This window comes from Cebus imitator, unplaced genomic scaffold (assembly GCF_001604975.1).
Source record: "Cebus imitator isolate Cc_AM_T3 unplaced genomic scaffold, Cebus_imitator-1.0 Scaffold87, whole genome shotgun sequence".
In the NCBI taxonomy this organism is placed as follows: Eukaryota; Metazoa; Chordata; class Mammalia; order Primates; family Cebidae; genus Cebus; species Cebus imitator.
In genome coordinates, this window is record NW_016107402.1 from 1,202,876 (window position 1) to 1,224,217 (window position 21,342).

The 21,342-nt window shown below is 47.5% G+C and overlaps 1 protein-coding gene, 1 long non-coding RNA gene and 1 pseudogene across 3 annotated transcripts in view; 1 reads left to right on the forward strand and 2 right to left on the reverse strand.

The window, feature by feature from the left end:
• Positions 1–1,192, forward strand: part of LOC119472129 — a 30,571-nt gene extending 29,379 nt beyond the window's left edge. The window contains exon 3 of the long non-coding RNA XR_005201235.1: positions 1,028–1,192. This is a non-coding gene — a long non-coding RNA (uncharacterized LOC119472129). The remainder of the gene's footprint in view (positions 1–1,027) is intronic.
• Positions 1–21,342, reverse strand: part of TCEA3 (transcription elongation factor A3) — a 44,313-nt gene that overhangs the window by 18,808 nt on the left and 4,163 nt on the right. Inside the window, exons 2-5 of one of the 2 annotated variants that reach the window (XM_017534519.2) lie at positions 19,196–19,258; positions 17,647–17,752; positions 16,689–16,830; positions 7,676–7,738 (exon numbers count right to left, since the gene is read on the reverse strand). In XM_017534519.2, coding sequence (XP_017390008.1) covers positions 7,676–7,738; positions 16,689–16,830; positions 17,647–17,752; positions 19,196–19,258 — 374 coding nt within the window. The remainder of the gene's footprint in view (positions 1–7,675; positions 7,739–16,688; positions 16,831–17,646; positions 17,753–19,195; positions 19,259–21,342) is intronic. The other variant, XM_017534520.2, reaches the window with a different exon arrangement.
• On the reverse strand, positions 13,364–14,335 carry LOC108308636 (annotated as a pseudogene).

Here is a 21,342-nt window from a genome sequence, read left to right on the forward strand (position 1 = left end):
TTTTTTTTTGGCAGAGATGGGGGTCTCAATATGTTGCTGGACTCAAACTCCTGGCCTCAAGTGATCCACTCGCCTTGGCCTCCCAATGTGCTGGGATTACAGGCCTGAGCCACTGTGCCTGGCATGACTTCGTGATAGTTGCACAACTCCTTCCCTCCCAAGATGTTTTTATGCTATTTTTAGGGTAAGAGCCAGGAAGTCAAGAAGTCTCTGTCTTCATTCCTCTCCTCTTCTCACCTCCTTTTTCAATAACCCATCAGAATCTGCCAGCCAGCCCCTATATCACTGCTCAGGAAAAAATGAACTCATCAGAGTTGAAAAGTTAAGGTCCCCATCCTGGAGTGAGATTAAGACCCACTCGAGGGTCTTACCGCACTGAGCCCTTGTGGAAGCACCCAGAAAGCTGCTGTACTTCCTTACTCCAGGAGGCACCATTCACATTATTAGCTGGGTGTCTCCTGGAATTGTACAGTGCACAGCCTGGGCAGCTGCACCAGGCAGCCTTGGGCCCTGGATCCATAGCTGCTTCTCGTGTTCATTTTCAGGCTGTGGACATGCTACTTCCTTTCAGGAAGAAAAGGATTTTGGACGTCTGGCCAAGTCTTTCAGGCCCAGGGAGTTGTGTCTGAGAGTAAGGCTGTCTGATTAGCTCAGGCTTCTCAGGATCAATAACCCGGAGTTACCAGAGAATCCCATCCAACACCCTGCTGAGCACAGCTCAGTGTGGACTCTGCTGGTGACTTGCCCGTCTCTTGCTGTTTGGTCTGACCTTGGATCCCCTCTGTCATTCCAGACCCCTGGACCTTTGGGATTTTTGCGTTCTCTAGAGACTTGAGGTTCCTCAAAGGTGTCTCTGTGCACACCGGTGAGGTGGGCTGAGGATGGTCAGCTCTGTTCTTATAAGGTTTACATTTTGAATTTCCAAAAATTTTGTCCAAAGGGATTCATTTCCTAGCTTTTATTTATTTATTTTTAATGCAGTTTGAAACTTACTGTAGTAGATTAATCTCGCCTTGATTCTACCCAGCCCTGCCTGACAACTGGGTTGCCTGGCAGCATGGTGGAGGGACAGAGAAGCTGAGATCCAAGCGGATTTCTCCTGGAGTCAGATTGCAGCAGGAGGGAATGGTTTGGGTGAGTAAAGGCTGGAGAGGGGGTGAACTAGTGAGGCTGTCAGCAATCAAAACGGACGTTCCTAACCCCAAGCCTGGTCCTGGTCACTGGGTTCCCACCTGAATAGTCACAATAGCTGGTTTCCCTGTATCCTCTTCCTCCACTGCAATCCATTCGTCAAAGGGCAGCCAGAGGGACTTTTCAAAATTCACAGCTCATCAAGTCACTCCCCTGCTTCTAACCCTCTAAAAAACGGGTTTCCACCCCCCAGGGCCATGGACTGGCACCAGTCTGTGGCTTGTTAGGAACTGGGCTGCGCAGCAGGAGGCAGGCCCTATTGTGAACTGCGCATGTGAGAGATCTAGGGTGCACACTCCGTATGAGAATCTAATACCTGATGATCGGAGGTGGAACGGTTTCATCTTGAAACCATCCCCCACAAGCCCTGGTCCATGGAAAAATTGTCTTCCATGAAACCAGTCCCCTAGTGCCAAAAACGTTGGAGACTGCTGTTGTAACAGCTTCTAATTATTTTCAGCATAAAGTAAAACTCCTGGCTGGGTATGGTGGCTCATGCCTAAAGTCTCAGCACTTTCAGGGACAGAGGTGGGAGGATTACTTGAGGTCAGGAGATCGAGACCACCTGGCCAACATGGCCAAACCCTGTCTGTACTGAAAATATAAAAATTAGCTGGATGTGGTGGCGCACGCCTGTAATCCCAGCTACTTGGGAGGCTCAGGCAGGAGAACCGCTTGAATCCAGGAGGTGGGGGCTGTAGTGAGCTGAGATCATGCCATAGCCTGAGCAACAGAGAGAGACTGTGTCTCCAAAACAAACAGACAAAAACAAAAACAAAAAACTCACCACAGCCTGCCAGCCCCTCCATGTCCTGCCCCGCTTTCTGATGTAACCTCATGCCAGGCTTTCCGCACAGTTTACGAAAGGCCCCCACAGCACTGCTTCTTTCTGTTCTGTAAACACACCCATCCCTCCCACTGCCGGACCTTTGCACAGGCTGGTCTTCCCTCCTGGAATGCTCTACCTTCCCTCACAACCTCAGCCAAGGCTGATGGTCTCCCCCTGTAACTCTCTAGCACATCACCTGATTTCTCTCTTTTACAGCACTTACCCAAGTCTATGATTAACTTGTTTATGTGTTTATAAACATTGCCTGCCTCCATCTCCAGATTACAGGCTCAGTGTATTGGAAACCTGTCATGGGTTCACCACTGCATTCCAGTTCCTGTAACAGTGCTCTAGGTGGGCACTTGATACATCATTGCTAAATGGATGAATGAATAAATAAATAAATGAATACATGATGAATTGAGGAATTGACAACAGAGAGATGAAAGGCACATCCAGAGGGTCCCCTAAGGCTGAAATGTGGAAAGAGGAAGGTCCTCTTTGGAAGGACAGTGGCCCCACTCTCTCTGCCTAAGAGAGGGATCTCTCTCTCTGGGAGTAAGAGAGGGATCTCTCTCGGAGCCAGCCTCTGTCAGCTCCCAGGACCTGGGCAACGTCATCTCCCGCAGCTGGAATGGTGCCTCATTGACCTGTGTGTACCATTGCATATCCTCAACAGCTATGACTCATCACAGGTATACCAGGGGAGCCTGTAGCATGCTGCTTTGAAAGAGGCCCAATGAACGACAATAATAATGGTGGTCATTTTTGGAATGACTGCACTGAGGTGGTTTACTATTTTTTTTTTTTTTTTTTTTTTTTTTTTTTTTGGTTTTTTTTTTTTTTTTTTTTTTTTTTTTTTTTTTTTTTGAGACGGAGTTTTGCTCTGTTGTACAGGCTGGAGTGCAATGGTGAGATCTTGGCTCACCGCAACCTCCACCTCCCAGGTTGAAGCGATTCTCCTGCATCAGCCTTCTGAGTAGCTGGGATTACAGGCATGCATCACCACACCTGGCTAATTTTTGTATTTTTAGAGACAGGGTTTCACCATATTGGTCAGGCTGGTCTTGAACTTCTGACCTTGTGGTTCGCCTGCCTCAGCCTCCCAAATTGCTGGGATTACAGGCATGAGCCATTGAGCCTGGCCTGAGATGGTTTACTTATTAAGAACCCAGGCGGCCAGGCTCACGCCTATAATCCAAGCACTTTGGGAGGCAGAGGCAAGCAGATCATGTGGTCAAGAGATCAAGGCCATCCTGGTTAACATGGTGAAACCCCATCTCTACTAAAAGTACAAAAATTAGCTGGGTGTGGTGATGCACGCCTGTAATCCCAGCTACTCAGGAGGCTGAGGCAGGAGAATTGCTTGAACCCAGGAGTCAGAGGTTGCAGTGAGCTGAGATCCTGCCACTGCACTTCAACCTGGTGACAAAGCAAGACTCCGTCTCCAGAAAAAAGAACCCAGGCTCTGGAGTCAAACTCCCAGGTTCCCACAGCCTGATACCAATACGTTGTAGCTATGTGACCTTGGGTGAGTTCCTTAACTTCTAGGTGACTCAGATTTTTCACATGTAAAATGGGAATAACAATAAGTACCCATCTTATGGAGCAAATGAAAGCAACTAAGTAGCAAAGTATTAGGCAGTTTCCATAGATAACCAGGTTTCATGTGAGTATTATTAGAAAGTATTATGTATTTATTGAACTCTTACATGGTTTGGGAACAGTGCTTGGTATTTCATTACCTCATTTAATCCTCACGATGACCTTGACAGAGGTTCATAATTATCTTCATTTTACAGATCAATAGGTTGAGGCTCAGAGAGCTGAACTGAATTATCCATCCAAGTTATTGTCCCAAGTTATCCATCCAACTAGCAAAGGGTAGAGTCAGATCACGAACCTGTCTGCCTTCCAAATTCTTTTCAATACATCAACCTTGTCTCTAAAAGAGGTTTCCAGAGTCCTCCTACCTGAGCAAGACTAGGCTGTCTGGAATATTTCTTCCCACCTTCCTGGCAGAGCACACCCAGCCCCGGTCCCGCCTCCCCAGTTGGGAGCTGGCTGGCTGGCTGGAATTCGTGTCTGGGCAGCAATTCAGTCAACCACACTTATTTTGCTTTCAATGCACACGCCTGGGAACTGAGCCAAACTGCAGAGAGGCATCATCGGCCGGGGTGGGACTGGGGGTTGGATTTATCAACCGCTTCCTTCTGCTCCCCGGATGTGTCCGCACCGCACTAGCCCTTAGAAAATCCTCCTGCCCCAGGTCTGAGCAGAGGCATCTGGAGGCCGGGCTCGCTGCTTCCGTGCGCCACCTCGAGGGCATTTCAGTTACTGCATCAGCCAGCGTGCTCGCAAAGGGCAAATCATTGTGACCCCCAGGTAAGGACAACTGAGAACAGGCAACTTTCTTCCCTGCCACCATGATATCCTTCCCGGTCGGCTTCCTGGTACTCCAGCTGCAGTTCCCAGAGCATCGTGCTCACTCCCACTTCCACAGCTTTGCGTGTGCCATTTCTTTCTGCTTGAAATGACTCTCCTGACTTGTCTCCCCAACTCCTCCTATTCGACTTTCCATTCTCAGCGCAAATAACTTTCTCTTCCACGAAGCCTCCTTTGACTTTTCTGGTCATATTGTGAGAGGCTTCCTATGTTCCCACGGTGTTTTATACCTCCCCCCAACCAAAAATATGCATTTTGGTGTCTGCTTCTGCACTCATGGTTGGCCCTATGAAGGCAGAGATCATGAGTTTCAATCTTTGCCTGGCCTTAGAGTCCATGTTTCCTGCAAGATTTACTTCTCTATTTCATCTTTCATATTCATATTCATTTTCATATTTCATATTCCCCCTCCTTCTCACCTTACCCCTACTTTGGCCCAAGTCATAGTATAGTGACAACCAAAAATGCCTCCATACATTTCTAAATGACCCCTGCAAAGATACATGGTCTAGAACCAGGATGACACTGGAGCCACTGTTCCTAGGCCTCACCCACACCAGACATTGCTAATTGACTGCAGAACTTTTTTCTACAGCCTCAGATTCCCTCTCCAATCAGATAGCTTCCACTCATCAGCTGGAGTTGGCTGCCACATTGGAGGGCGCAGTACAGCCCAGGCCTGTTCAATCTTCATAAAACCTTAAACAACCTCATTTTTGTGTCTCTACTTTTCTTTCCAATGGCAGTCTTACGATACATTAGGCTTAAAATAACTGTGCAGCTCCCACACCTACTCTCCCACAAGCCAACACCCTTATCATCCTACCAGGGTGCCCTAAAAGCCAGTATGGCCCATGGACCCTGATCATTCTCCTTGATCTGCTTGGCCACTTCCTGGCCTGGCCTGCTCTCTTTGGCTCTGTTTCTCCTGCTCTGATCTTTGACCACTCCTTGGACCACACTTCACACCCACTCCTTTATCCACAATCTCTCCTTGGTGCTCTCATCCAGGTTCCTCAGATGCTGGTTACACATTAATGACTACGCAATTTTTGTTTTGTTTTGTTTTGTTTTGTTTGTTTTGAGATAGAGTCTCATTCTGCCCCTCAGGCTGGAGTGCAGTGGTGTGATCTCGGCTCACTGCAGCCTCCACCTCCTGGGTTCAAGAAATTCTCTTGCCTCAGCCTCCTTAGTAGCTGGGATTACAGATGCCTGCCACCACGCCCACTAATTGGTGTATTTTTACTAGAGACAGGGTTTCACCATGTTGGGCAGGATGGTCTCTAACTCCCCGCTTCACGTGATCCGCCTGCCTTGGCCTCCTAAAGTGCTGGGATTACAGGTGTGAGCCACTGCCCTGGGCCTTGACTCTGCATTTTATATTTCCAGCCCAGACTTTCTTCCTGAACTGTAGCCTCATCTAATCCAACTGCATATTCAACTTCTCCAACTGAATGACTAACACACGCCTCGAATCCAACACATTGAGACCTGAACTCTGGATTTTCCCCTCCAAGCCTGATTTGCATAAGCACAGTCTTCCCCATGCCAATTCATGGCAACTCCATCCTTGCAGATGCTCAAGTGAAAACTCTTGGACTCATCCCTGACTCCTCTGTTTCTCTCATTCCCCACATCCAATCTGTCAGGAAGTCCTGTCAGCTTTCCATTAAGATATATCCTGAAACCACCCCTTCTTCCCACCTCCACCATTACCTCCCTGATCCGAGCCACCGTAATAGCTTGGCTGAATTACTGCAACAGCTTCCTGGCTGGTGTCGCTGCTCCTTCATTCCTGGCACAGCAGCCAGACCCATCCTGACACATTCGGTAACATCGTTCCTGCCCTCAGTGCCCTGCAGTAGCTCCAGCTTTACTCAGTCCCCAACCCTCCCCATCGCTTAAACTGCTCCAGTCCATGACCACCTCACTGTTCCTTGACTTTGCCAGGCACACCCCCACCTCAAGGCACTTGGCTTGGAATGACCCCAAAATCTGCTTGGCTAAATCCCTCTTTCAAGCTTTTGCCTATAGGTCACTTCCTCAATGAGGCCTTTTCTGACAGCTCCATGAATATCCTTCCCCAATCTTCTTCCCTCTCCTCTTTTGTTGTCCATAGTACTTGTTACCTTCTAAGCTTTACCCATCTCCCCCTACTTAGAATAAAGGCCCCCACAACTGCATGGATTTTTGTCTCTTTTGTGCATTTCTGTATCCCTGGCACCTAGAACAGTTCTTGGCACATAGTAGGCCCTCAATAAATATTTGATGACTAAATGACTTGATGATTTATGCTACTTTTGGGTAGACATCCTAGCCAGTTCAGCCCAAATCCAGAGAGCCCACTCCAGGTATAGGCTTTCTTTTTTTTTTTCTTTTTTCTTTACTTTATTTATTTATTTATTTATTTTTTGGAGCTGGAGTACAGTGGCATGATCTTGGCTCATGCAACCTCTGGCTCCCAGGCTCAAGTGATTCTCCTGCCTCAGCCTCCCAAGTAGCTGGGATTACAGGTGCCCCTTATCATCCTACCAGGGTGCCCTAAAAGCCAGTATGGCCCATGGACCCTGATCATTCTCCTTGATCTTCTGCTTGGCCACTTCCTGGCCTGGCCTGCTCTCTTTGGCTCTGTTTCTCCTGCTCTGATCTTTGACCACTCCTTGGACCACACTTCACACCCACTCCTTGGACCACACTTCACACCCACTCCTTCATCCACAATCTCTCCTTGGTGCTCTCATCCAGATTCCTCAGATGCCAGTTACACATTAATGACTAGCTAATTTTTGCATTTTTAGTAGAGAGGGGTTTCCCCATGTTAGTCAGGCTGGCCTCAAAGTTCTGACCTCAAGTGATCCACCTGCTTTGGCCTCCCAAAGAGCTAGGATTACAGGCATGAGCCACTGTGCCCAGCCTAGGTGTCAGCTTCCAAGACTTCTGTCCTCACCGGGTTCAATCGGACCTTGAGACTGGTCCCCCCACAGTGATGGGGCGACAGCAACCAGTCAGCCGCTTCAGGGAAGGAGCCACATCTCTGATTCGGGGGCCCACTCAGTCTCACCGTGTGGGTCTTAAAATATGGGGGCAACGTAACGTAGGAGGTTTCTTCCTTCCCTCCTTTCCCCTGCCTCAGGCTTCCTCCATAAAAACAGAGAGGGGGACACAGGCTGAATAGGATGTTGGGATGGAGAAGGCTGTGGCCTCCTTTACCTTTCCACCGATGGCCTTTTTGGAGAGGAGGTGGCAGAAGACTTGAAGTCCACAGAGTCTCTCCTGAAAGAAGAGAAAGCGGCGATGAGACTGCTTTGTAGGCTAGCATCAGTACTGACAGGAAGGTGGGGACAAAGCATCCTGGGAAAAGGCCTGCTGGATTGAGGCTAAGGAAGCCCACCCGGACCACAGCTACCTGGGAGGGGGAACTCCAGGCGGTGCTGACTGGTCATGACCTTCACCTCCCCTCCATCAAGTGAGGCAATACAAAGGAAGGAAACAGATATCTGCCAAGGGCCTAACACAGGCCATGTATGTTGCATGTGCTGTTGCTCACTATTAATAACTAACTCTCAGCAGGCCCCGTCCTCCTGACTGTCAGGCAGGCCTTAGCTAAATGGAGTCCACAGAGACTGGATTCCTGGAGTTGTCTGTACTCATCTGGAACTGGAGAAACAGAGAGATCAGCTTCAGCCTCCCCGGCAGGCACTTGCGGAGGAGGAGAGGAGAACTACATGGGCCTTGGGGATAGAAGAGCTGGGTTATAATAGCAATCAAAAAAGCAGGAGACAAAATTAGATGTGGACTGTGCCTAAAGTCACGCAAGAAAACCAATGCCTAGGAGGAAAAACAGACCGGAAGAAAATGCACTCAAATGCTAACCACTGCTACGGCTAGGGTGAGGGGATTAAAGGTGAATTTTTTTTCAATTTTTCCAAAATACATGCAGCGACATTCTTTTTATGATACATAATGTAGTTCTTCCTTTTATTGGTTTTAGAAAATTTATCTGTTTGTAAATTGTAAATGCCACTCCCCATGTCACTTACCCTGCCCTCCTTTTAATTCCATAGCACGTGTCACCTTCTAATATACTATATAATTTACTCCAGGCTGGGGTGCAGTGGTGCTATCTAGGCAGCTCACTGCAACCTCCACCTCCCAGGTTCAAGTGATTCTTCTGCCTCAGCCTCCCGGGTAGCTGGGACTACAGGTGTGTGCCACCATGCCTAGCTAATTTTTTATTTTTGGGATGGAGTCTTGCTCTGTCACCAGGCTGCAGTGCAGTGGCACGATCTTGGCTCACTGCAACCTCCACTTCCCATGTTCAAGCAATTCTCCTATCTCAGCCTCTTGAGTAGCTGGGACTACATGTTCCTGCCACCATGCCCAGCTAATTTTTGTATTTTTAGTAGAGACGGGGTTTCACCATGTTGGCCAGGCTGGTCTTGAACTCCTGACCTCAGCTGCCTCAGCCTCCCAAAGTGTTGAGATTACAGGTGTGAGCCACTGTGCCTGGCCAATTTACTTATTTATATTTAATTATATTTATTGCCTGACACCCCATGTAAATTCCACAAGAGCAGCATTTGGCAGGTTTTGATCACTGTGGTGGACACTGTGTGTGCTGAGCCCACTTCCCCTTCCTTGGGTGCTCCCTCTCTCATTGCCTCTGGACCCAAGAGCTGCCTCCTGCAAGCTCCTCAGGGCCTCTGCCTGAGGGAGTTCTCCCCCTCAGCTAGGCTGGCTGGAAGTGCTGGTCATTAACTAATGACCCCAGGAGCAGCCTTCAACCAGACACATGGGAGAGGGAAAGAGAGGTCCTCGTTCACATGCCCCTGCACTCCCACAACGGGCCCTGGGAGTTCTGTGGGGTTTCTCTCCAGTGCCCCTTGGGGATAGACAATGCAAGCAGGAACCAAGAGCTGGAATTCCTACAGTGGGAGAGAGGAGAGAAGACACGAGCCTCTGCCCCAGAGAACCACCACTTTCTGACTCTTCCTCGTTGCTTTTCTTTTTAGAACAAATCAGAAATACTCTGCAGTTATTGCAAATGACTGTTCTGAAAACTATTCAGGAACATGAAAAAAATGCTTGAATGCAATAGCAAGATAGCCAGGAGTGGTGGCTCATGCCTGTAATCCCTGCACTTTGGGAGACCGAGGTGGGCGGGTCACCTGTGGTCAGGAGTTCAAAACCAGCCTGGCCAACATGGCGAAACCCCATTTCTACTAAAAATACAAAAATTAGCCAAGCATGGTGGAGCACACCTATAATCCCAGCTACCTGAAGGCTGAGGCAAAAGAATCACTTGAACCCAGGAGCTGGTGGTTGCAGTGAGCTGAGGTTGTGCCAACTCTACCCCAGCCTGGGTGACAGAGGGAGAGTCCATCCAAAAAGAAAAAGAAAAAATGAAAGAAGAAAGAAAAGAAAGAAGGAAGGAAGGAAAAAAGAAAGAAAAGGAAAGGAAAGGAAAGGGAAGGAAGGAAGGAAGGGAGGGAAGGAAGAAAATAGAAGCCATGTTTTGAAGACCTGTATTACAGGTACTTCATCAGTTCGTAAGGCATGAGTCCAAAACAGGTAGCAGTTGGGTTCTTGAAAGATCCTTGAATCATATGCAGCTTCTTGGGCAAGTGGGTTAGTACCCTGTCATGAGATAGATGGAAGGAAATAATCTAGCACAATATTTTCTCTATCTGTGGTGATAAGGGGACAGTGAAGTCTACCAAATGGGTGATATCTGTCAAGATGACATGGCACAGAGTATCAGCATTCTAGCCAGGCCTTGGAGACGTGGCACATCAGTGGAAAAGAGGTCTGGAATTTAGTTTTACTTTTATTTATTTATTTTGAGACAGTCTCCATCTGCTGCTCAGGCTGGAGTGCAGTGGCGCCATCTCAGCTCACTGCAACCTCCATCTCCTGAGTTCAAGAGATTTCCATGCCTCAGCCTTACAAGTAGTTGGGATGACAGCCATGTGCCACCATTCCTGGCTAATGTTTGTAATTTTAGTAGAGACAGAGTTTTGCCATGTTGGCCAGGCTGGTCTCAAACTCCTAACCTCAAGTGATCCGCCAGCCTTGGCCTCCCAAAGTGCTAGGATTACAGACATGAGCCACTGCACGCAGCCAGGGGTCTCAGATTTATGTGGAAGAAAAAGCAGACTATGGTGAATACATGGATAAAAACAATGGGAGGCAACAAGCCACACAATTACAGCTGATAGTGGGATATTTCTGAGTGACCAGACAAAGGAGCAGGCATAGAATGGGTGATTCTTCTTTAGCCCTTGTTTGCTACAGTTCATTTCCAAATCATGTACAATCTTTATAGTTCCTAAGGACAAAAATTCAAATACTATTTTAGATTTTTAAAAACAATTTGTGCCCACAGTCCCAGGTACTCCGGAGGCTGAGGTGAGAGGATCACTTGAGCCCAGGAATTGCAGGTTGCAGTGAGATGTGATCATACCACTGCACTCCAGCCTGGGCAACAGAGTGAGACTCGATCTCAAACAAAAAATTGTACACTCTGCCTAAAGGAATGGAAAAATTATGTAGTTAGACCAGGCCTGAGAGAGGAGAGGAAGAAAAATAAAAGCTGCTTAATTTGTCTGATTGCACAAATACTCCCCACTCTTATTCTAAATTTCACTAATGTGGTTACACTGTTTGTATAATGAATCACCATTAAGAAAACTAAAAAGAAAGGAAATTCATTAACTGAGCTGGAATAGGACCCCTGATAATTGGCTTCTCCCAGCAGAAGGAGGAGATACCGCTCCATTTTCTGCTGAGCCCCAGCGACAGCTTCATTTCAGAACTCCATGGCTGTGACAAGTGAGTGAGCTTAACAGTTTAGTGTCCCAGGAAAATGTACAGTGCACTTCAAATTTTCTTAAGAAAATACAAATATAAATGTACATATGTATGTTTTTTTCTTGAGACGGAGTCTCACTTCTAGTTCAGGATGGAATGCAGTAGTGAGGTCTCAGCTCACTGCGACCTCCACCTCCCAGGCTTAAGTGATCCTCTTACCTCAGCCTCCCAAGTAGCTAGGAACACAGGTACATACCACCACACCTGGCTAATATTTTTTTTTACTTTTTAGTAGAGATGGGGTTTCTCTGTGTTGCCCAGGCTGGTCTGTAACTCCTGAGCTCAAGTGATCCACCTGTCTCCACCTCCTAAAGTATTGGGATTACAGGTATGAGCCACCATGCCCGGCCCATATGTATGTACTTTCGTTTTAAAAGACAGGGTCTGTCTCTGTCGTCCAGGCTGGAGTGCAGTGGGGCGATCTTGGCTCACTACAACCTCAGCCGCCCAGGTTCAAGTGATTCTCCTACCTCAGTCTCCAGAGTAGCTGGGATTTCAAGCATCCGCTAACATGCCCACTACCACGCCCAGCTAATTTTTGTATTTTTAGTAGAGACGGAGTTTCACCATGTTGGCCAGGCTGGTCTTGAACTCCTGACCTCAGCTGCCTCAGCCTCCCAAAGTGCTGGGATTAAAGGTGTGAGCCACTGTGCCCAGCCTGGCCTGTATGTTCTTAAAAGATTATAAAGATATACATCAAAACGTTGACAATGGTTATTTCTGTTTTCTTCTTGTGTTTTATTTTCTAAACTTTTTACACTAAACACACCTTGCTACTGAAATGAATACATTTATGTACATGAAAAGGTTACAATATAGTATACAGAATGTAATTCCATTTTATTAAAATAAATAAGTATTTTAGGGCAGGCCTGGTGGCTCATGTCTGTAATCTTCACACTTTGGGGGGCCAAGGCAGGTGGATCATGAGGTCAGGAGTTCGAGACCAGCCTGGCCAATATGGCGAAACACTGTCTTTACTGAAAATGCAAGAATTAGCTGAGCTTGGTGGTGCTCACCTGTAGTCCCAACTACTCGGGAGGCTGAGGCAGAAGAATCATTTGAACCTGGGAGGCAGAGGTTGCAGTGAGCTAAGATCATGCCACTGCACTCCAGCCTGGGCAACAGAGCAAGACTCAAACAAAAACAAAACAAAACAAAAAACAAATAAGTATTTTATAGGTAGTAATGCATAGGAATAGTCTAGCAGGATGTGTATATATATGTATATATATCTAAATTGTATGCATATATATATACACACACACAATTATATATGAGTGCTTGTTTCTGGATAATGATTTTTTATTTTCTTACTTATTTGTATTTTTAAAACTTTCTACAATGAGCATGTAATTATCTGTACTATAAAAAAACACAAAATAGCTAAACTAAAACAACAAATAAAATTAAAGACTATTACAAATAAAACACTTTATTTTTTTTTTCAGAGCAGAGACAAGTAAACATTTATTTTTGTACCTTTCCTCCTATGTGTATTTCAAGTCTTTCTCACAAGGCCCCAGGAATCACCAGATTCAATTGTGTCCCTGGGCTTGTCTACTCCTGCAGGAGTCTTAGGGAGCCGTGTACAAATGCTAGAGTTACTCAATTACCAACATTAAACCCTAGGATGAGAGATGCAGCAAAGCGGAACTCCTTCCTCCATAGAATGTGCTGATTTCAGACAAGGCAGCAGCCAATGGAATTTTTCCTTGGAAATGGATTGTGATGACAGGTGCTTGCCATGAACATAAGCTAGTTTTTTTCTTTTCTTTTTTCTTTTGAGACAGAGTTTCGCCCATTGCCTAGGTTAGAGTGCAATGGTGCGACCTTGGCTCACCGCAACCTCTGCCTCCCAGGTTCAAGCGATTCTCCTGCCTCAGTCTCCCAAGTAGCTGGGATTATAGGCATAGGCCACCACGCCCCGCTAATTTTTGTATTTTCAGTAGAGACAGGGTTTCGCCATGTTGGTCAGGCTGGTCTCGAACTCCCGACCTTAGGTGATCCGCCCTCCTCAGTCTCCCCAAGTACTGGGATTATAGGCATGAGCTACTGCGCCTGGCCAGCTACTGTCTTTTCTTTGACCCTTCCTTTCCAGTTTTTAAAGATAAAGCAGGAAATAATCTTCTCTGAAGATACTTGATACAAATTCTCCAAATCCAAAAACACATGCTTCCACTTCATTGATAAAAATTTATTGCAGTTTGGTACCTGGTTCTAGTTCAGCTGGTGGATGAGCTGATTGATGCGTTCACCCCGGTAGCCACGTGTGCCCATCTCCTTAAGGAAGTCCACTCTATTTTTGGTAGTATGATGGGCCACTGAGAGTTGGAAAGGGAGCAAGAACCATGAGATCTCCTGGAAATGCTTCCCTGGGAAGGCAATTTCATGAATGAGGTCTTCCAAGCAAATGACACCAAACTCCACCAGATGCTCCTCAATCACAGTGCTGTCTGTCAGAGAGATGGTCTTATTCTTGACCCTGGCTTGTCCACGTTTCAAAATGAGTTCCCGGACAGACTTCGGATTTGGAAATCCCCAGGACATTTAGGTTCCACTATACGCAGCATTTTTACGTTCTGGGGAGTGACTTTTACAAAGACACCACTAAAAATTTTCTTTAGGCGAAGTCTTGCAATGGTTCTCTGAACCAGTAAACTCACACCATCAATCCTTTCAATGCATACAACAAAGGCCAAAGAATGTTTATCTGGCAATTCTAAGGCGTGAGGCTTCACTTCCAGTCGTCTGACATGCACCTTGTCATGAGTCTGCTGCCAGGAATCACGTAGGAATGATTCCAATCGCTTAAACCTGGGCCCTTTTCCTTTCCTCTGCTCCTTCTTTGCCAAAGGTGCCTGCTTTGCCTGAGTGGCTTTGAGGGCTTGATAAGCCTTCCTCTTTTTCAGGAGATTTTCTGGAACCAAAGGGATTTTTCTTTGCTCTTGCTCCGCCATCTTTCCGGTGTAGCAGCTACTCAACGTTTTATTTTTAAGAAGAAAGAACTGAGAAAATGATGTCTGGTTTTCAGGCCATAATACTGAGTCTTGGAGCCGAAGGTCGTAAGTGACAAAAGTTCAGCTCAGAACTTTGCTTTCTGCTTTTTCATTGTTACCTCTCCCACACCTGTTGTCCCCATACAGGCCTTTCAAAGAAATCTCTTTACTGCTCTCTCTCTTTCTTTTCCTTCCTTCCATCCTTTATTCCTTTCTTCCTTCCTTCCTTCTTCTCTCTCTCTCTCTCTCTCTTTCTTTCCTGAGTCTCGCTCTGTTGCCCAGGCTCAAATGCAGTGGCGCAATCTCAGCTCACTGCAACTTCTGCTCCTGGGTTCAAGTGATTCTCCCACCTCAGCCTCCCGAGTGGCTGGGACTACAGGCGCATGCCACCATGCCTGGCTAATTTTTGCATTTTTAGTAGACACGGGGTTTCACCATGTTGGCCAGGCTGGTCTTGAACTCCTGACCTCAGGTGATCTGCCTGCCTCAGCCTCCCAAAGAGCTGGGATTACAGGCATGAGCCACTGTGCCCAGTCGCTTTACTGTTCATTTAGTGAGACTTGGGGATGGAGCAAACAAAAACCGCATATATTCAGGCTGCCACCATTACCTGGATGACTACACTCCCCATGCGACAGATTAGTCCTGTCGCATTTTGTTCCCTCCCTGGTAGTTCAGCCTCTAGTCCTTCAGCTTCATCTCACAAGAGCTCTCCTGCTCTTGGTCCTTTTTTTGCCAAGGTTCTCATAACCACACAGGTGCTCTAGACATGGCCAGACCAGCCAGGGCATGATCGGGAGGTAATCCACAGGGACTGCGCTGGTACAAATGGGTTAGCAATATTCAGTAAATGTTCCCTCCATGCTGGGCACTGTGGAGATGGTCAGGGGCTTCCCCCAGCCAAACTTCTAACCCTTTTGGGAAAAGAAAACACACTCATGTGAAAAGTTAGATGCCAATAAGGGTTTTTCCAAGTAGGAAACACTTGTAAAATGAGCAGTGGAAAGAAACGGAACATAGAAAATGTGACAAAACCATTTCACAGGCATTACGTTTTAAAAAGCAGACTAATAAAATTATGGATAACTATAGGAAACAAGTCAAAGAGAGAACAGAAAAAAAGCCATACACCAACACATGATCGTCTTTAGGTGATGGGAATGTGGGTGATTTTTTTTTCTACTTTTCTACATTTTCCTTGTTTTTTTTTTAAATTATTCTTATATTTTTGATATAGAGTTTCACTCTGTCACCCAGGCTGGAGTGCAATGGCATAGTCTCAGCTCACTGCAACCTCCACCTCCCAAGTTCAAGTGATTCTCCTGCCTCAGCCTCCTGAGTAGCTGGGACTACAGGAGTGCACCACCACACCCGGCTAATTTTTGCATTTTTAGTAGAGACTGGGTTCCATCATATTGGCCACGCTGTTCTCAAACTCCTGAACGTGTGATCCGCCTGTCTCGGCCTCCCAAAGTGCTAGGATTACAGGCATGAGCCACCTCGCCCGGCCATCCATTATTTTCTACAACAGATTTTTATCGGCCTTGTTTCATTTTTAAAAGCACTATTTTTTTTTTTATTTCAAAAGCAGTACAGGATCATTGTGAATAAAACCCAACAATTCAGATTTAAAATTCTTATTGTATGATACAGAAAAGAGTTCCATTTAATTTATAATATATGTCTTCGTGTTTTGTTTGTTTTTGAGACTGGATCTTGCTCTGTTGTTGAGACTGGAGTGCAGTGGTGCAATCTCAGCTCACTGCAACCTCTGCCTCCCAGGCACAAGCGATTCTCCCACCTCAGCCTCCAGAGTAGCTGGGACTACCGGCGCGTGCCACCACGCCTGGCTAATTTTCGTATTTTTTGCAGAGTTGGGGTTTTTCTATGTTGCCCAGCCTTGTCTCAAACTCTTAGGCTCAAGTGATCCTCCCACCTCAGCCTCCCAAAGTGCTGGGATTACAGGTGTGAGCCAGTGCGCCAGGTGGAGTGATTCTTATAAGCGGCCATTGCCTTTGCTAGCGTCTTGGAAACTTTGTCTTTGGGACTGTTAGAAGATTTGGGATGTGAAGCTTCCACTCACTGTGGTCTTGTTTCCCTGCACCTAGGCTGTTGCTCTTTCCTGTCACTGCACCCTTCTAAGCAAAGCCAGGGCCACTTATGGCCTAGTTGGGTCTTGTGAGTCTAACGTCTGGTTGAACCAAAGAAGGACTCCCAGAGGGGGCACTGCAGGGGATAATACCAATATCTACCCCATGCTGGATGTGAGGCTTAAATGAGATAATATACACAGAGCTGCTGGCAGAGGATGTGACAAGTGTCAGCTTCCTGCTCTCCATTCCAGAAAAGAATACCTGGTTTTGGGCTCTTCTCGTTTTTTCCGTGGTGGAGAAAGGCCTGCTTCTGGCTTCCAGTCTGAACAGTCAAGCCTTTTTTCCTTCTTCTTTGCTTTTTCTCTTTCCTCTTCTTTTTCTCCTTTTGGGGGTCCAGGGGAGTCTGAAAAAAAAGGGTGGCATTGTCCCTCAACTAAGCTTTGTCTCAGCAGAACCCAGCATGATTTTAGTGGGGAGGGAGCAAAGGGCAGAGATGAGGACAGCTGCACACACACTCCCAATACACACCCAAACACATTTACACACAGATGCAAATACAACAGGAATGTGTGTACAAATACACATTCTCACACGGGGACATAAATACATTGGCAAACACACCTCGGCACATATTCAGACAAATGTGTGTAGGTAGACATGTATGAGACCACAAACACATAATAGGCGCATGTACACAAAAACTCACGAGTTGGCTGGGTGTGGTGGCTCACACTTGTAATCCCAGCACTTTGGAAGGCCAAGGTGGGCGGATCACCTGAGGTCAGGAGTTCAAGACCAGCCTGGCCAACATGGCAAAACCCTGTCTCTACTAAAAATACAAAACTTAGCCGGGTGTGGTGGCGGGTGCCTGTAATCCCAGCTACTCAGGAGGCTGAGGCGGGAGAATCACTTGAACCCAGGAGGAGGAGGTTGTAGGGAGGGAGCCAAGATCACGCCATTGCACTCCAGCCTGGGCAACAAGAGCAAGACTCCGTCTCAAAAACAAACAAACAAAACAAAACTCACAAGTCTACAAATCTTGCCATGTATAAACAAACACTGGCGCTCCCCCACTAGCTACCTCCTGGATCCAGAAGCCATCTGTCACTGATTAAGTCACTCAACAGACATACACTGAGTGCTGGCACTGAACCAGGCCCCGTCCTGTCCCAAGTGCTAGGAGAAAAAAAGGGCTCAAGTCAACCTTCTCCTCTCTCACCTAGTAGCCGCTTCCAGTTTTTGATGAGGACTTTGGCCAGGGACACCACCTCCTTGTCTGAGCAGTGCTTGCGGACCCCATTAACAGCCACTCCAATCCTGGTTGTCTGCAAAGTGAGAGGGTTAAGACCTGGTCTGGGGATGGATACACAGGAATGGCTGCCCTCATTGGCTGGTCCTGCCCCAGCTCTACCATCACCTTCCCTTCCAACCTGGACCCCCAGCGCCCTAGCCCTGACTCCTGGCTGAGGTCAGAACCCCAATACTGTAACTGAGGCCCTGCTCTGCATGAGGCCAAGTAAGCCTGGCATGGAGGATACCGGTGGCTTTGGCGAAAAGCTGCGGCTAGGGTTGGGGGCGGCACTTGGCTGACCGTCAGGATCCCTCCCATTCCCAACCCTCTAGTGTCTTTTTTTTTTTTTTTTTTTTTTTTTTTTGAGGTGGAGTGTCGCTGTGTTGCCTGGCTGGAGTGCCGCCGTCTAATCTCGGCTCACTGCAACTTCCACTTCCCAGGTTCAAGTGATTCTCCTACCTCAGCCAACCAAGTAGCTGGGATTACAGGCATGGGCCACCACGCCCCGCTAATTTTTGTATTTTCAGTAGAGACAGGGTTTCGCCATGTTGGTCAGGCTGGTCTCGAACTCCCGACCTTAGGTGATCCGCCCTCCTCAGTCTCCCCAAGTACTGGGATTATAGGCATGAGCTACTGCGCCTGGCCAGCTACTGTCTTTTCTTTGACCCTTCCTTTCCAGTTTTTAAAGATAAAGCAGGAAATAATCTTCTCTGAAGATACTTGATACAAATTCNTTTTGAGATGGAGTGTCACTGTGTTGCCTGGCTGGAGTGCAGCAGTGTAATCTCGGCTCACTGCAACTTCCACTTCCCAGGTTCAAGTGATTCTCCTACCTCAGCCAACCAAGTAGCTGGGATTACAGGTGTGTGTCACCATGCATGCCCGGCTAATTTTTGTATTTTTACTAAAAACAGGGTTTCGCCATGTTGGTCAGGCTGGTCTTGAACTCCTGACCTCAGGTGATCTGCCTGCCTCGGCCTCCCAAAGTGCTAGAATTACAGGCATGAGCCACCGTGCCCAACTTTGAGCTCCAGTTTCAACTTAGACAGCAGCCCCGGCTATGAGACCTTGTATCTGTCTGTGCTCGTTTTTCAGGGCCAGGAGCTTTGGGTAAATTTGGGGACTTAAATGGCCAAACAGGGATTTTTAAATGGAGAACTTTTCCCTCTCCCTGGATTATCGGCCTCTTGGATCCCACAGGTCCAGGGCCTTGGGAATTAGGGTATTCAAGAGAAGCAAACCAGTCTTGCTGCAAGGCCCAGAGGTCCCCCACACCTAGAAGATACCCTCTCTGCCCCTGAGATGCCCCCGTGTGTCTCCCTCAGTCCCTGCCTGGGAGGTCTGCACCTCAAGATCCCCTTCCCCCAGCCTCCCCTCAGAAATTCCTCCCAGGCCCCACCTTCCCCCACCGGGGCCTTTCCCTCCCCCATGAGCTCTCCCCCCAGGCACTGCCCCAAGGCTTCCTGCCCCCCCCCACCTGTAGTAGCTGGATGGACATCTGGCAGCTGTGCAGCTTCTTCAGAAGGTCCAGGGCCCCTTCCTGTGGGAGGCCACAAGGTGAGGACTGGGGCCCGGGTCTTGCCCAGGCTTCGCTGTTTATTGTGTGGTCTTGGTGCAGGGAGCAGGAGGATATAGACAGACACACGGTGGAGGGACAGGCAAGGGGCAGAAGGAGGGAGAGAGACATCCTGTCCTTGACTGTGCTCTAACTTCATCCTCCACCACCTGCTGGGTTCAAATCCTCTGAGCCAGGCTCCTGACTGCCAGCTTTTGGTTCTGCTGTGCCTCCCCCCAAGAATGCCCTCCCCCTCCCCCAACTCTCCTGCAAAATGAGTTCCTTCCTGGCTTATTGTGCTTGTAGCATCCTTCCCTCACCTCCCCACAGTGAGCTTTGCAGGGTGAGGACCGGGAGCTTTTTAAACAAAACAGCTCGGCCAGCATGGTGGCTCATGCTTGTAATCCCAGCACTTTGGGAGGCTGAGTTGGGTGGATCACTTGAGGCCAGGACTTTGAGACCAGCCTGGCCAACATGGTAAGGCCCCAGCTCTACTAAAATACAGAAATTAGCCAGGTGTGGTGGTGTGCGGCTGTGATCCCAGTTATTCAGGAGACTGAGGCAGAAAAACCACTTGAGCCAAGGAGACGGAGGTTACAGTGAGCCAAGAACGCACCACTGCACTCCAGCCTGGATGACAGAACGAGACTCCAACTTGAAAAAAAAAAACAAAACAAAAAAGCAGCTTTATTGAGGTGTAATTGACATACAATAACTGCACATTTTGCAAGGTACAATTTGATGAGTTTCAACATACATGTACACCCACGGAACCCTCATCACAATCAAGATAAGAGCACAACCACCAGCCCCAAAAGCTTCCTTCTGTCCCTTTCTAATCCATCCCTCCTTATCCCCAATCACGAACAACCACAATTCTGCCTTCTGTTACTGTAGTTGACCTTGTATGTTTAAGGATTTTACATAAAGAGTATGCAGGGCAAAAACCCTTTTTCATCTGGCTCATTTCAGCATAATTATTTTTGAGACTCATCCATGTTGTCTCATGGATCAGTAGTTCCTTTTCATTGCTTTGTGGGTTGTTTTTTTTTTTTTTTTTTTTGAGACAAGGTCTCACTCTGCTGTCCAGGCTGGAGCGCAGTGGCAAAATTGCAGCTCACTGCAGCTTCGACTTTCCAGGTTCAGGTGATCCTCCCACCTCAGCCTCCCGAATAGCTGGGACCACAGGTATGCATCACCGCACCTGAATAATTTTTTGTATTATTTTGTAGAGATGTTTTGCCATGTTGCCCAGGCTGGTCTCAAACTTCTGGCCTCAAGTGATCCTCCTGCCTCAGCCTCCCAAAGTGCTGGGATTACAGGCGTGAGCCACTGCACCCAGTCTATCACAATGTTTTAAATTCATTCACCAGTTGATGGGACTTACAGATTGGTTCCCGTCTGGGGCTGCTACAAGTAAAGCTTCTAGGTACATTCATCTCAAGTCTTTGTGTGAACAGATACTTTAACTTCTCCCGGGTAAGGAGAACTGTTTTAATCTCTGCGCTCTTAGGGCTCAGCAGAGTCTAGCACTCCCTGAGTGGATGAACTTGTGAAGGAGTAGAGCAGAAAGAAGGCAGGAGGGAGAAAAAGGAGGCTTAGATTTGAAAATTGGTGAGCTGCCAGGCCCTGGACACCCTCTGACCCATTTCAGCCTTCTCCTTTCCCCCAACCTCTTCCTAGAAGCCATCCCTGCCTGCTAGCCTGAGATCAGTTCCCTAGGGAGCACCAGCTGACGGTGTCCTGTATGTTCCTATCCTTGGCCCACACTTCATGGTTCCAGCTGCCAATCTCTACCCTGCCAGAACCTGGACCATGTCCCAAGAGCTGCCCTCTGTCAGTCCATAGCCTCCCTGAGAACTGGGGCTCACAGTATGTTATCAGAGGCATGACCTGCAGATGTGTGCGCAGATGACCTTGGGGTGAACAACTCCAAGTGTAACATTAGTTAAAGGCTTACTATGTACTGGGCACTCTTCTAAGTATTTTACCTGTATTATCTCATTTAACTCTCACAACGACCCTATCAGGTAGGTCATGTGTATTATTCCTTTTTTTTTTTTTTTTTT